This window comes from Poromitra crassiceps, assembly GCF_964638095.1.
Source record: "Poromitra crassiceps genome assembly, chromosome: 21".
In the NCBI taxonomy this organism is placed as follows: Eukaryota; Metazoa; Chordata; class Actinopteri; order Beryciformes; family Melamphaidae; genus Poromitra; species Poromitra crassiceps.
The window spans coordinates 20,731,615-20,745,371 of record NC_139638.1 but is presented as its reverse complement, the minus strand read 5'-3'; the positions used below and the strand labels follow the sequence as shown (position 1 = coordinate 20,745,371).

General features: G+C 45.0%; 1 protein-coding gene across 1 annotated transcript in view; it reads left to right on the top strand.

Moving 5' to 3' along the window:
• hcn1 (hyperpolarization activated cyclic nucleotide-gated potassium channel 1) overlaps nucleotides 1-13,757 on the top strand; it is a gene marked incomplete at both ends in the record, with an annotated part of 138,927 nt that overhangs the window by 102,420 nt on the left and 22,750 nt on the right. The window contains 2 exons of the mRNA XM_083657806.1: nucleotides 2,487-2,633; nucleotides 6,740-6,980. Coding sequence (XP_083513932.1) covers nucleotides 2,487-2,633; nucleotides 6,740-6,980 — 388 coding nt within the window. The remainder of the gene's footprint in view (nucleotides 1-2,486; nucleotides 2,634-6,739; nucleotides 6,981-13,757) is intronic.

Below are 13,757 nucleotides of genomic sequence, written 5' to 3'. Positions count from 1 at the left end.
CATAAAAATGTGGGAAAATAACCCCAAATATATTTTTTTTCCCATCGCTTTTTATGTTGTTGTTGTTTGAAGTGATCCTGTTGATGTCACATGGTTGAACGCACGGCGAAACTTAATAATCAGTACCGTTGAGGGCAACGGAAAGAAATCGCAAAGAAAATAATATGAGCGAGAAATCATGCAAAAAAAGAAAAGAAAAGAGATCATGATTGTGATCAGTCATGCACACCGTGCCATCTGGATGTTAATCTATGCAGACGTGAACTCTCTCTCTAGGATATCAGGTAGACCTTCCTCGTTCACATTAGATCATGACTTGGTTGTGCTATTAGGCCCGGGCTTCCTGCGTGGGTGAGATAATCGGAGCTTTGCTACCTTGGTCTGACATCGCCCCAGGCCTGTACTTGTTCCTACTTTCCTTCACCACCTGCCTCCCTCATTCCATCTCTCCCCCTCCCTACGCACAGAACCAGGACATGGCACTGACTATGTGAGAGCACGGCTTGTCCTCAATACAGAGACACAAATACAGAACTTATGAACACCATATTTTTCGTGGGGGGTTGCTGTTTATTCTAGGTGCACTTTCGAAAAGCTTTTTTCCCCTCCGCAATCATCTACCTATGCAACACTCGCATAAGGGCCTGTGTCCACCTAGCGTCTTTTTCCGACCGTTAAACGCTGGAAGTACGCTGGGAAGCGCTGATCTCAGCGCACAATATAACAAGGAAGCACTATGAAACTAACGTTAGCTCAGTGCGGGAGTAGCTTGATAGCTGACAGCTAACATTAGCAAACAACACACATACAGTGATTTAGCTCAACACTCACCAGAAATATCAAGTGTCTAGCCAATCTGCTCGCACAATTGAGCCTTTCTGTCTCTGTTGCGATAGTTTCTCCATATGATTAGTTGCCAGAAAAGGAGCACCCGACACCAGCGTCTTTCTGAAAAGTTAAATTATTCTCAGCTGGAAGCGCTGGGAGTCGGGCGCACAAAAACGCCAGAGCGCCCTGAAAATAGACGCTGGGCGCAGTGCACTTTCTCTAGACGTCCGTTATGCGCTAGGGCTGGGCGATATATCGAATATACTCGATGTATCGCGGCTTGTGCCACGTGAGATGTAGAAATGACTATATCGCGAACATTCGAGTATAATTGTCACGCATTGTTTATAACTTAAGCCGCCGGCATGACTCGCTTCACGTTTCCTCTTGTCAGCTCTCTCTCTCAAGGGAGAGCTCTGTCACACTCAGGAAGGGAGGGGGAATCACATGGATACGTCAAACGCGTCAAACCGCGTCAGACACACCCGTCCTTAACCTATGTGCGATTCGAAATCACGCGTCCACACCTATGGTCCGCACCAACCCAAGGAGGCGCAGCTAGCGAAACATGGCCGCCTCCACTGTGGCTGTTGACAGTTTCAAATGATAACAAAACAACCACTATTGCGATTTGCAATACATGTCCCGCAAGGTTTCTGAGATTAGGGGAAAGTCTGAGCTGGCATTACGCTAAACCAACGTGGGGAGGAGGCAGCGGATTTGTTTGGCGTTAACGTTAGCTGTTGTGATGGGGCTAACGTTAGCTAGCTGGTTGTGGCTACCTAGTTCAGCAAGGAGCGCTCCACAAGCTTATTGTGACCAAAATCCCCGCATTTAAAGCACTTCATACTCCCAGAGCTGGCGTAAACCATAGAGAACCTCATGCATTACTCAAAATGAAACGTCCAGGGTTTGTGTCTCCGGTCTCCAAAAGCAACTAAGGCTAACGTTACATGCAAGCTAACGTAGCTAGCTGCAGGGCTGTCATGATCTATCAGGAAAACGAATGCGCACATACAGTATGTTGCCGTCATCGTCATGCCAATAAGAGTCTAAATGTAATTTTTTATGTTTTATCTGCAGACTAAGCAGCTAGCTAGGCTTTCGGTTCTATAAAAGCCATTATTTTTTGTATTGACTATTGAGTGATACACTTTACTAAAACAATCATATTAGGCTATATCAGAATAGTGATGTCAGATTTGCGTAGGTCAGAGCTATGGAATATTAAATCATCCATCTTTGCTCACTATCTGCCCTTTCTTCTTATTTTTTACCCCAGGTGTGCATAAAATACAGGTTAAGAACTTATGGAAAAGTCATGGAAATCCATTGGTCAAAATGTGTATGAACCCTGAAGGGTTAAATTGAGCATTTATGAGAGATTTCAAAAATATCGAGATATATATCGTGTATCGCGATATAGCCGAACATCGCGATATTCTTTAGAGGCCATATCGCCCAGCCCTATTATGCGCCCGCATACGCTCTCCCCCCATTGGAAACAACTGAAAATAGACGCCGGAGCTGATGAGAAGACGCTAGGTGGACACAGGCCCTAAGAGTGGACTATAATATGCTTGATTAACGCATCAACTTGTTAGTTAACGGCAGCTGCTGTTGAACTGATATCCGTCTGCCTTTCTTTGCCTTCCCAGTACAAACAAGTGGAGCAGTACATGTCCTTCCACAAGCTTCCAGCAGACATGCGCCAGAAGATCCACGATTACTATGAGCATCGCTACCAAGGCAAGATCTTTGACGAGGACAACATCCTGAGTGAGCTCAACGATCCGCTCAAAGAGGTGAGTCAACGTTGCCTTCGATGTCGAAGTCAATTTACTTTACGGCGCTTCACTCGCTCTTTACACTTAGTAAAATGTATAAATTTCATGAGAGACTATAGCGCTTCGATATCTATATTCAGGTCTTTCAATTTGAGAGCATGATTTAAGTGTTGGGCAAGTTACTTTCAAAATGTAATATACTACATATTACTAGTTACTCTCATTTGAAAGTAATAAGTTACCTTACAATATTACTGTCTGTGTAACTTATTACTTATTACACTACTTTTGCATTACTTTCACCAAAATAACAGCAGTAGCAGAATGACATCGCCGCCCCAGAACCATCCCGAAAAATAATTTCAACTGTCCTTTTTGTTATCCTTTTCCTTTTTTTATTGTCATCTATAGTGGTTATTTGCAGGAAAACACACAATTTGATCAGGAAATGATTGTATCTTTATTTAAATGTGCTTTGATTAAAAAAAAAAAAGTAACTCAATTTGTAACTTGAGTTACTTCTTACTTGACAAAGTAACTGGTATAATATTACTGAAATCCTATAAGTAATAAGTTATATTACTGAGTTACTGCTAAAAGTAATAGATTACATGTAATATGTTGCTTTTGTAATGAGTTACCCCCCAACACTGATGATTTATGGACTTCACGTTCAGATTTAGTCATGCTTTCCTTCAAACCCTGCCCTCCCACTCAAACAGCCCCTGGTGGCACTGAGATCGGCTCTGCTTGTGCTCAGACTCTGTGCTTGCACTCAGATACATGTATATTTGCTGCTTGACAGATTTGCAGCGCTCCGGCTTCAGCCCTTCTCCACGCCTCGCACTTCTGCTTCTGTGCAGTCCTCAAATGTCTTCTTTCAGATTTCTGCTCTGATCTCGGAGTTTTTGTGCAGCAAGTGCAACCCTGTCAAAATCCTTCAGCCAATAGAATGCCAAGTACTGCTGACCAATGAAATAATCCCTGCCTCGTTGTGTGACTATAGTAACAATTGGATTGTAGATATCGGAAATTAGGGGTGGGAATCACTGATGCCCCACGATACGATATTATCACGATACTTCAGTCACAATCCGATAGTATTGCGATATGCTAGTATTGCGATATGCTAGTATTGCGATATATTCCGATATGCTAGTATTTCGATATATTGAGCATTGCGATATATTGTGATTTATTACCTTTTTTCAACTGCAAATGATGTCCCCAAAGGTAAAAACTTTGTCAACATCTGTTTTTATCTAATCAGATAAAGTTTCCAGTCTGTTCATCTCACTTCAACCATTTTTATTGCAGCAAAATGAGATTGTCAAGCAGACAGACTGACCAACACTGTCATAAAAACCTGTCATACATGTTGCATGCCCTTGACATTTTGTATAATAAAATATCACGATACTTGGCATTCGATACGATACAATATATTGCCCACAAAATATCTCAATACTATGCTGTATCGATTCCCCCACCCCTATCGGAAATGAACAAATCATGCTCTCACATTTAAAGGCCACACTCTTGAATAAAGATAGGGATAAAAGCTCCATAAGTCTTGGCGTTATAACTTGATTTCCCCTTGAAGACGTTAGATGTATTTTGGGAACAACAACAAAATATGCACATCTAAAAAAAAACATTCTTGACAGGTAGGTAGCACACATGATGGCGTTAGTTCTGGAAGACGAATCAGTTTCCTGCCTGAAGATGAGGAGTGAATCATCATTTTGGCGACTTGAAATGCACAGCGCCCTGAAAATGAAATCTCCTGATAAAACACCCGATCAGGCTCCGGTTCAACGCGTGATGGATTCCTTTACAATACATGTCATCATCTCATTTTACAAGGTCAAGGAGAAACACAAGCAAAATGGATTCCCCTCAACAACACGCTGGCTGCACCCAGACTGAACATCTACTGCAACACCTTCAACAATAGGATATGAAAAGATCTGATTGCCTCGGAGAAGATGGCCCCGTCTCCTCCTCACACGTCCAGATGTGAAGAGTTCCAGAGCTCTCGCTTTCTCTGATTAACAGTATTAACGGCCAGTGACATCAGCACAAAACAGATAGTAGCTACACAACTCCATTATCCACGGAGGAGAAATTGTTATTACATGAGAGGTAAGAAAGAAAGAATAATGAGATAGACTGCAGAGTCAGTGAGCGGTGTTACAGCTCTTGGCATGGCCTGCTGGTATCTGCACATCATGGGGCTAATTATGCCTATGTGGATGGGAGAGGAGAGGAGAGGAGAGGAGAGGGGATGAGAGGAGAGGAGGAGGAGAGGAGAGGAGGAGGAGAGGGGAGGAGAGGAGAGGAGGAGGAGAGGGGAGGAGAGGAGAGGAGAGGAGGAGGAGAGGGGAGGAGGGGAGGGGAGAGGAGAGGAGAGGAGGAGAGGAGAGGGGAGAGGAGAGGAGAGGAGAGGAGGGGGGGGGAGAGGAGAGGAGAGGAGAGAGGAGAGGGGAGGAGGAGAGGAGAGGAGGGGAGAGGAGAGGAGAGGAGAGGAGGAGAGGAGAAAGGCAATGGGGGAGAGATGTGACTGCCTCTCATGTAGCCCCATTAAGTCAGCCAGTGGAGGTGAACAGTGAGGCCTGGTGTGGGGTGCTGCAGCGCGGCCCCAGACAGACAGGGGGAGGTGCAGGAAATTAAAGGTATGACCTACAACACAGAATCTCCTACAGGCTTAAAGTCTACTGAGCACGTCCCAGTCAGCCAAAGGTAAAATCTGCATACTTTGTCTGCATTGATGATTAATCACACCAAACAAAACTCCCAAAGAGCACTGAAGTGCAGCTATCCATAGCACAGGAGAACAGATCTATCCTGTGTCTTAGAAAATCTTAAAAAAAATAAGAACAGCTGGACACTTTTTTTTAAACTCATAATAGACTTAAATAACTTTAGCATTGATCGAGTAATATGGCTGTACTCACTAATACATGTTGTTAGTATTTTCCAATCAAGTTGGAAAAAGAATACACTACTTACTGTACGTGTGAATACAAGTGAAACAACATATAACGGGGTGGGGAATGACTGTAAAAGACTTCTTAACAGAACGATCTTGGTAACCTTGACTCAATTTACCGAATCAGTACGGTAATATGGTATATATAATATAATAATACTTTAATTAAAAAATCTGACGTGTGAGATTAAAAAGCAGAAGAAACCTAGGACTAGAGTTATGCCAGATCCATTGCTTGCCTGATAGGATAACGCAGCTATTGAGAAGGGAAGAGGACGGGTCACAGGTAATAATGCTTCCAAGGTGAACGTTAACATCTCCTCATCGGTTCGTCATAACAGTCAGACTTTTATATTGCTCTCTCTCTCTCTCTCTCTCTCTCTTTCACGATAGCTTTCTTCTCTTCTTCTTCGCCCTATGACAGCTCCTACGTTAAAAATTGTTTCCCCAAGCGCGAGCTCCTGGCCGGGCTATGGAAACGGCTCACTATCTAATTCATTAGTCCTGCTAGATGATTGAAGTCAGAGCCCCTTGGCATTAGCCCGTCACCGGCGTCTGACGCTCAGCTAGCCACAACCTTTCATCTATAGCGAGCAAAGCATCTCCCACAGATTGGATATCTCTCAATGTCCTGTTGTTGTCACCGGAGGAGAGTTATCGCCTCATGGGCCACCGTAGATGCCAAGTTGCCCCGGCTTCCCCATCTGCACAGCAACAGAGGAGAGGCGACGTAGCTCAGCTCCTAATGTCCTGCTGCTGGCTCCGAGGGGGAGAGCATGAGACCAGAGATGGCCTGCCGCCAGCACCAAAGGGCAAACGCATCATCAGCATCAGACTCGTGTGCCAGAAAGTTTCATCTTCTCGAGAGTGATGGGAGGTGCTTTAGAGCGATCAGCAATATGCATCCAGTTCAACTGTGTCAACAGATAAAAGCTGTGATTACCTTTGGAGAAGATGATTTGTATTTTTGTGTCCGTGAAAGTACCGAAATACTGTTCAATTTTCAGGTTTTCGGGGGCAGACGATTGCTTCCACAGAGTGAAGTCAAGTTATTGAATTATTTATGGCGATGAGTCCTGTCACCGGCTCATTTTGTATGACCGCATTTCTTTTCTTTTGTCACTCCCTTCAGGAAATCGTCAACTTCAACTGCCGTAAGCTGGTGGCCACCATGCCTCTGTTCGCCAACGCCGACCCCAACTTTGTGACGGGCATGCTGAGCAAGCTGAAGTTCGAGGTCTTTCAGCCCAACGACTACATCATCCGCGAAGGCACAGTGGGCAAGAAGATGTACTTCATTCAGCACGGTGTCGCGAGCGTCATCACCAAGTTCAGCAAGGAGATGAAGCTAACGGATGGGTCGTACTTTGGAGGTAAGGGAGCGCAAAAGTTGTATTCAATTTTAGATATATATTTCCATCAGATGTATTACAGGCTGTGTGTAACTTTAAAAATATAAGATTTAAAGGAGGAAGAAGTCATTTCAGTTGGCAATTCTTCCGTCTACCCGTCTGTACTTCATAGAAGAGAAAGTTGTCAAAATGGAAATACGGCGGGACATACGCTGAAGGCGGGCATGCCCGCCAATTTCTCCAATCACCTGCATCGGTTTTGTTCACATGTATCATGATCGGTCGAATTCCATCGAACTTCCTCCGGTCTGAAGTGTTCTTTTTCCTCTTTTGGAAGATGACAATTTCCTCTGGCCAAATTTTAACATGCTAAAATACAGACTGTCTCTGGAGTATTTGAAGATTGTGGAGTGGAAGAGATACTAGTGGGCAGAAAAAATAATTTTATATTCAAATGAGATTTAGATTGACTTTACTTATTGAGATGTATTTATTCTGTCTTCACCATGCAATACAAACAGGACTTATGTTGCCAGCACCATAGCTCCTACATCACATCGCTAGCTTTGTCGGGAAGCTAAGCCAGGTTTGGCCGTGGTTAGTCTTTGGATGAGGAGACCACCTGGTGCTCGAGGTGGTGGTGGAGGACCAGAAAGAGGTGCTCCTCCCTCTGGTCTCATTAATAATATCCCCAATGTCCCAGGGCAGAGTCAGGGACTCTGTCCTGTGAGTGAGCTCTTCAGATGAGAGATTAAGGTCCTGACTCTGTGGTCACTGGTCAATAAAGATCCCATGGGTACTCATCACAGGAGTAGAGGTGTAAGCCCAGTGTCCTGGCTAAATCCCACACAGGCCTTCCTCCCATCATGGCCACCTAATCATCCTGTCTTACACCTAATTGGCACTTTCAGTCCTCAGCTCTGCACTGAGAGAGCTGATGCTCTGACGCATACAGATGAGCCCTCCCCCCCAATATGTGAAGCACTTGGAGAAGCACAATATAAATGTAATCTATTATTATTTATTATTATTATTTTCATACTACAAGAACACCATGCTCGGTATACGAGGGATCAGCCGAGCAGCATTTTGGTAAACAAACCGTGTCACTGGGTGGCAACAGCAATGGCACCCTATGGAGCACAAGTGGCGCGAGTCGTGAGTGTCTGACTCTAGCCGGTTAACTCTGTTTACATTTTAAAAACTGTGACAGTTCACACAACTTTACCACGGCATGCATATAATATACATCAAACTCTTGAGCTACTTCTGCTCTCACTCAGAATGTCAAAATATAAGCGATGTCATGTATAGTTTTTGAGATATTAACGCTTGTTTGACACAACTCATACTATCAACTGCCGCGGGGTTCCGCATTACTGGTGACGTCACGCTGATCTCTCGTATTACTCACAGGCACAAACACACACACGCACACGCACCCCCCCCCACCCCCGTGCGCGCGCGCACACACACACACGCGCACACACACACACACACACACACACACACACACACACACACACACACACACACACACACACACACATCACTACATAGATGCAGCAGTAGAGCCTGGGGACATGTGTTTGATGCTATTTGAAGTTGAGCTCTTGTAGATGTACAGTAGATGTAGAGTGTTGGACAGTATTGGGCAGTTATGTAACCTCTCATCTGGTTGGTGGAGTAGGCCAAGGCGTGGATCAGGCTTCCCCTTAGGACACACTGATCTTCCTGCCTCCACCCCCCCTCCCCCTCCTCCTCCTCCTCCTCCTCCTCCTCCTCCTCCTCCTCCTCCTCCTGCCTCCTCTCTGGTTTCCTGCTGATCTTGGCACTATCAGCAGCGACTAGATGTTCCTTTGGCGTAATTTAGGGAAACATTATCTCATTATCTCTCTGCTGTTATTCTCTTTCATTCTCTCCCTCTCTCTCTCTCTCCCTCTCTCCAAAACATTACACTATCATTAATTATTTAAATATGAAATCTAATTTCATTGCAAGTTGTTTACTTTGGCAAAATCTTCTGCAGGCAGACATTGTCACGTCTAATGTGAAAGCAAAGCTTCCAATTTTAGAGATTCTTGCATATTTTATCTCGTGAGTTGATTCCTGCGCTGACGATTCTAAGAATACCTTCACTTTGGTTCGTCTGCCACATGCAACTGTTTCAAACACTAGCTTGAACCTTCAGGAAAGCGATGAATCAAAAATGGAATGAGTCATCTTTGAAATGTTTTTATGCCTCTGCAGGCGAGGTTGTCCGTCCGCCCCTCATTAACACGATATCTCAGGAACGCCTGGAGGGAATTTCTTTAAATGCCAAAGTTGCTTGGCAGAGCGTCGTGAGCGGAGGGAGTCTAGACCAGAATGATGGAGTTCAGGTGCTGCTGCATTGTAGGTGAGCATCAAGGACTTGCAGTAACCTTGATGTGTGATATGTGCTCTTTTCGGGCTGGTTGAAGACCAGACATGCCACCATGTTCTGGATCATCTGCAGAGGTTTGAGCGTACATGCCGGGAGCCATGCCAGTAAGGAGTTGCAATAGTCAAGGTGTGATATTATGTACTAGGAGTTGTGCTGCATGTTCAGACAGGTAGGCTCTGATCTTCCTGATGGACCAGCAGAGAGCAGATCCTGAGGAGCCGAGCTCAGCGAGTGTGGAGGACTTGGTGGTTAACCGTGTAAAAGGCAGCCGACAGGTCAAGCGACATTAGAACAGAGGACTGACCTCGCAGTGTTTCCACTACAGAAAGAGCACAGTCTCAGTAGAGTGTTGAGAGTGTCTGAAGGCAGACTGGTTAGGATCGTACAGTCTCAGTAGAGTGTTGAGAGTGTCTGAAGACAGACTGGTTATGATCGTACAGTCTCAGTAAAGTGTCTGAAGACAGACTGGTTATGATCGTACAGTCTCAGTAGAGTGTCTGAAGACAGACTGGTTATGATCGTACAGTCTCAGTAGAGTGTCTGAAGACAGACTGGTTATGATCGTACAGTCTCAGTAGAGTGTCTGAAGACAGACTGGTTATGATCGTACAGTCTCAGTAGAGTGTCTGAGAGTGTCTGAAGACAGACTGGTTAGGATCGTACAGTCTCAGTAGAGTGTCTGAAGGCAGACTGGTTATGATCGTACAGTCTCAGTAGAGTGTTGAGAGTGTCTGAAGACAGACTGGTTATGATCGTATAGTCTCAGTAGAGTGTTGAGAGTGTCTGAAGACAGACTGGTTATGATCGTACAGTCTCAGTAGAGTGTTGAGAGTGTCTGAAGACAGACTGGTTAGGATCGTACAGTCTCAGTAGAGTGTTGAGAGTGTCTGAAGACAGACTGGTTATGATCGTACAGTCTCAGTAGAGTGTTGAGAGTGTCTGAAGACAGACTGGTTAGGATCGTACAGTCTCAGTAGAGTGTTGAGAGTGTCTGAAGACAGACTGGTTATGATCGTACAGTCTCAGTAGAGTGTCTGAGAGTGTCTGAAGACAGACTGGTTATGATCGTACAGTCTCAGTAGAGTGTCTGAGAGTGTCTGAAGACAGACTGGTTATGATCGTACAGTCTCAGTAGAGTGTCTGAGAGTGTCTGAAGACAGACTGGTTATGATCGTACAGTCTCAGTAGAGTGTTGAGAGTGTCTGAAGACAGACTGGTTATGATCGTACAGTCTCAGTAGAGTGTTGAGAGTGTCTGAAGGCAGACTGGTTATGATCGTACAGTCTCAGTAGAGTGTTGAGAGTGTCTGAAGGCAGACTGGTTATGATCGTACAGTCTCAGTAGAGTGTCTGAGAGTGTCTGAAGACAGACTGGTTATGATCATACAGTCTCAGTAGAGTGTCTGAGAGTGTCTGAAGACAGACTGGTTAGGATCGTATAGTCTCAGTAGAGTGTCTGAGAGTGTCTGAAGACAGACTGGTTATGATCATACAGTCTCAGTAGAGTGTCTGAGAGTGTCTGAAGACAGACTGGTTAGGATCATACAGTCTCAGTAGAGTGTCTGAGAGTGTCTGAAGACAGACTGGTTAGGATCGTACAGTCTCAGTAGAGTGTCTGAGAGTGTCTGAAGGCAGACTGGTTAGGATCGTATAGTCTCAGTAGAGTGTTGAGAGTGTCTGAAGGCAGACTGGTTATGATCGTACAGTCTCAGTAGAGTGTCTGAGAGTGTCTGAAGACAGACTGGTTAGGATCGTATAGTCTCAGTAGAGTGTTGAGAGTGTCTGAAGGCAGACTGGTTAGGATCGTACAGTCTCAGTAGAGTGTCTGAGAGTGTCTGAAGGCAGACTGGTTATGATCGTACAGTCTCAGTAGAGTGTCAGAGTGTCTGAAGGCAGACTGGTTATGATCGTACAGTCTCAGTAGAGTGTTGAGAGTGTCTGAAGACAGACTGGTTAGGATCGTATAGTCTCAGTAGAGTGTCTGAGAGTGTCTGAAGACAGACTGGTTATGATCGTACAGTCTCAGTAGAGTGTTGAGAGTGTCTGAAGACAGACTGGTTATGATCGTACAGTCTCAGTAGAGTGTCTGAGAGTGTCTGAAGACAGACTGGTTAGGATCGTATAGTCTCAGTAGAGTGTCTGAGAGTGTCTGAAGGCAGACTGGTTAGGATCGTACAGTCTCAGTAGAGTGTCTGAAGACAGACTGGTTATGATCGTACAGTCTCAGTAGAGTGTTGAGAGTGTCTGAAGGCAGACTGGTTATGATCGTACAGTCTCAGTAGAGTGTCTGAGAGTGTCTGAAGGCAGACTGGTTATGATCATACAGTCTCAGTAGAGTGTTGAGAGTGTCTGAAGGCAGACTGGTTAGGATCGTACAGTCTCAGTAGAGTGTCTGAGAGTGTCTGAAGGCAGACTGGTTATGATCGTACAGTCTCAGTAGAGTGTTGAGAGTGTCTGAAGGCAGACTGGTTATGATCGTACAGTCTCAGTAGAGTGTCAGAGTGTCTGAAGGCAGACTGGTTAGGATCGTACAGTCTCAGTAGAGTGTCAGAGTGTCTGAAGACAGACTGGTTATGATCGTACAGTCTCAGTAGAGTGTTGAGAGTGTTTAAAGGCAGACTGGTTATGATCGTACAGTCTCAGTAGAGTGTCAGAGTGTCTGAAGACAGACTGGTTATGATCGTACAGTCTCAGTAGAGTGTCAGAGTGTCTGAAGACAGACTGGTTATGATCGTATAGTCTCAGTAGAGTGTCTGAGAGTGTCTGAAGGCAGACTGGTTATGATTGTACAGTCTCAGTAGAGTGTCTGAGAGTGTCTGAAGGCAGACTGGTTATGATCGTACAGTCTCAGTAGAGTGTCTGAAGACAGACTGGTTATGATCGTACAGTCTCAGTAGAGTGTCTGAGAGTGTCTGAAGACAGACTGGTTAGGATCGTACAGTCTCAGTAGAGTGTCTGAGAGTGTCTGAAGACAGACTGGTTATGATCGTACAGTCTCAGTAGAGTGTTGAGAGTGTCTGAAGGCAGACTGGTTATGATCATACAGTCTCAGTAGAGTGTTGAGAGTGTCTGAAGGCAGACTGGTTATGATCATACAGTCTCAGTAGAGTGTTGAGAGTGTCTGAAGGCAGACTGGTTATGATCGTACAGTCTCAGTAGAGTGTTGAGAGTGTCTGAAGACAGACTGGTTATGATCGTACAGTCTCAGTAGAGTGTCTGAGAGTGTCTGAAGACAGACTGGTTAGGATCGTATAGTCTCAGTAGAGTGTCTGAGAGTGTCTGAAGGCAGACTGGTTAGGATCGTACAGTCTCAGTAGAGTGTCTGAAGACAGACTGGTTATGATCGTACAGTCTCAGTAGAGTGTTGAGAGTGTCTGAAGGCAGACTGGTTATGATCGTACAGTCTCAGTAGAGTGTCTGAGAGTGTCTGAAGGCAGACTGGTTATGATCATACAGTCTCAGTAGAGTGTTGAGAGTGTCTGAAGGCAGACTGGTTAGGATCGTACAGTCTCAGTAGAGTGTCTGAGAGTGTCTGAAGGCAGACTGGTTATGATCGTACAGTCTCAGTAGAGTGTTGAGAGTGTCTGAAGGCAGACTGGTTATGATCGTACAGTCTCAGTAGAGTGTCAGAGTGTCTGAAGGCAGACTGGTTAGGATCGTACAGTCTCAGTAGAGTGTCAGAGTGTCTGAAGACAGACTGGTTATGATCGTACAGTCTCAGTAGAGTGTTGAGAGTGTTTAAAGGCAGACTGGTTATGATCGTACAGTCTCAGTAGAGTGTCAGAGTGTCTGAAGACAGACTGGTTATGATCGTACAGTCTCAGTAGAGTGTCAGAGTGTCTGAAGACAGACTGGTTATGATCGTATAGTCTCAGTAGAGTGTCTGAGAGTGTCTGAAGGCAGACTGGTTATGATTGTACAGTCTCAGTAGAGTGTCTGAGAGTGTCTGAAGGCAGACTGGTTATGATCGTACAGTCTCAGTAGAGTGTTGAGAGTGTCTGAAGACAGACTGGTTATGATCGTACAGTCTCAGTAGAGTGTTGAGAGTGTCTGAAGACAGACTGGTTATGATCGTATAGTCTCAGTAGAGTGTCTGAGAGTGTCTGAAGGCAGACTGGTTATGATTGTACAGTCTCAGTAGAGTGTCTGAGAGTGTCTGAAGGCAGACTGGTTATGATTGTACAGTCTCAGTAGAGTGTCTGAGAGTGTCTGAAGGCAGACTGGTTATGATCGTACAGTCTCAGTAGAGTGTCTGAAGACAGACTGGTTATGATCATACAGTCTCAGTAGAGTGTCTGAGAGTGTCTGAAGGCAGACTGGTTATGATCATACAGTCTCAGTAGAGTGTTGAGAGTGTCTGAAGACAGACTGGTT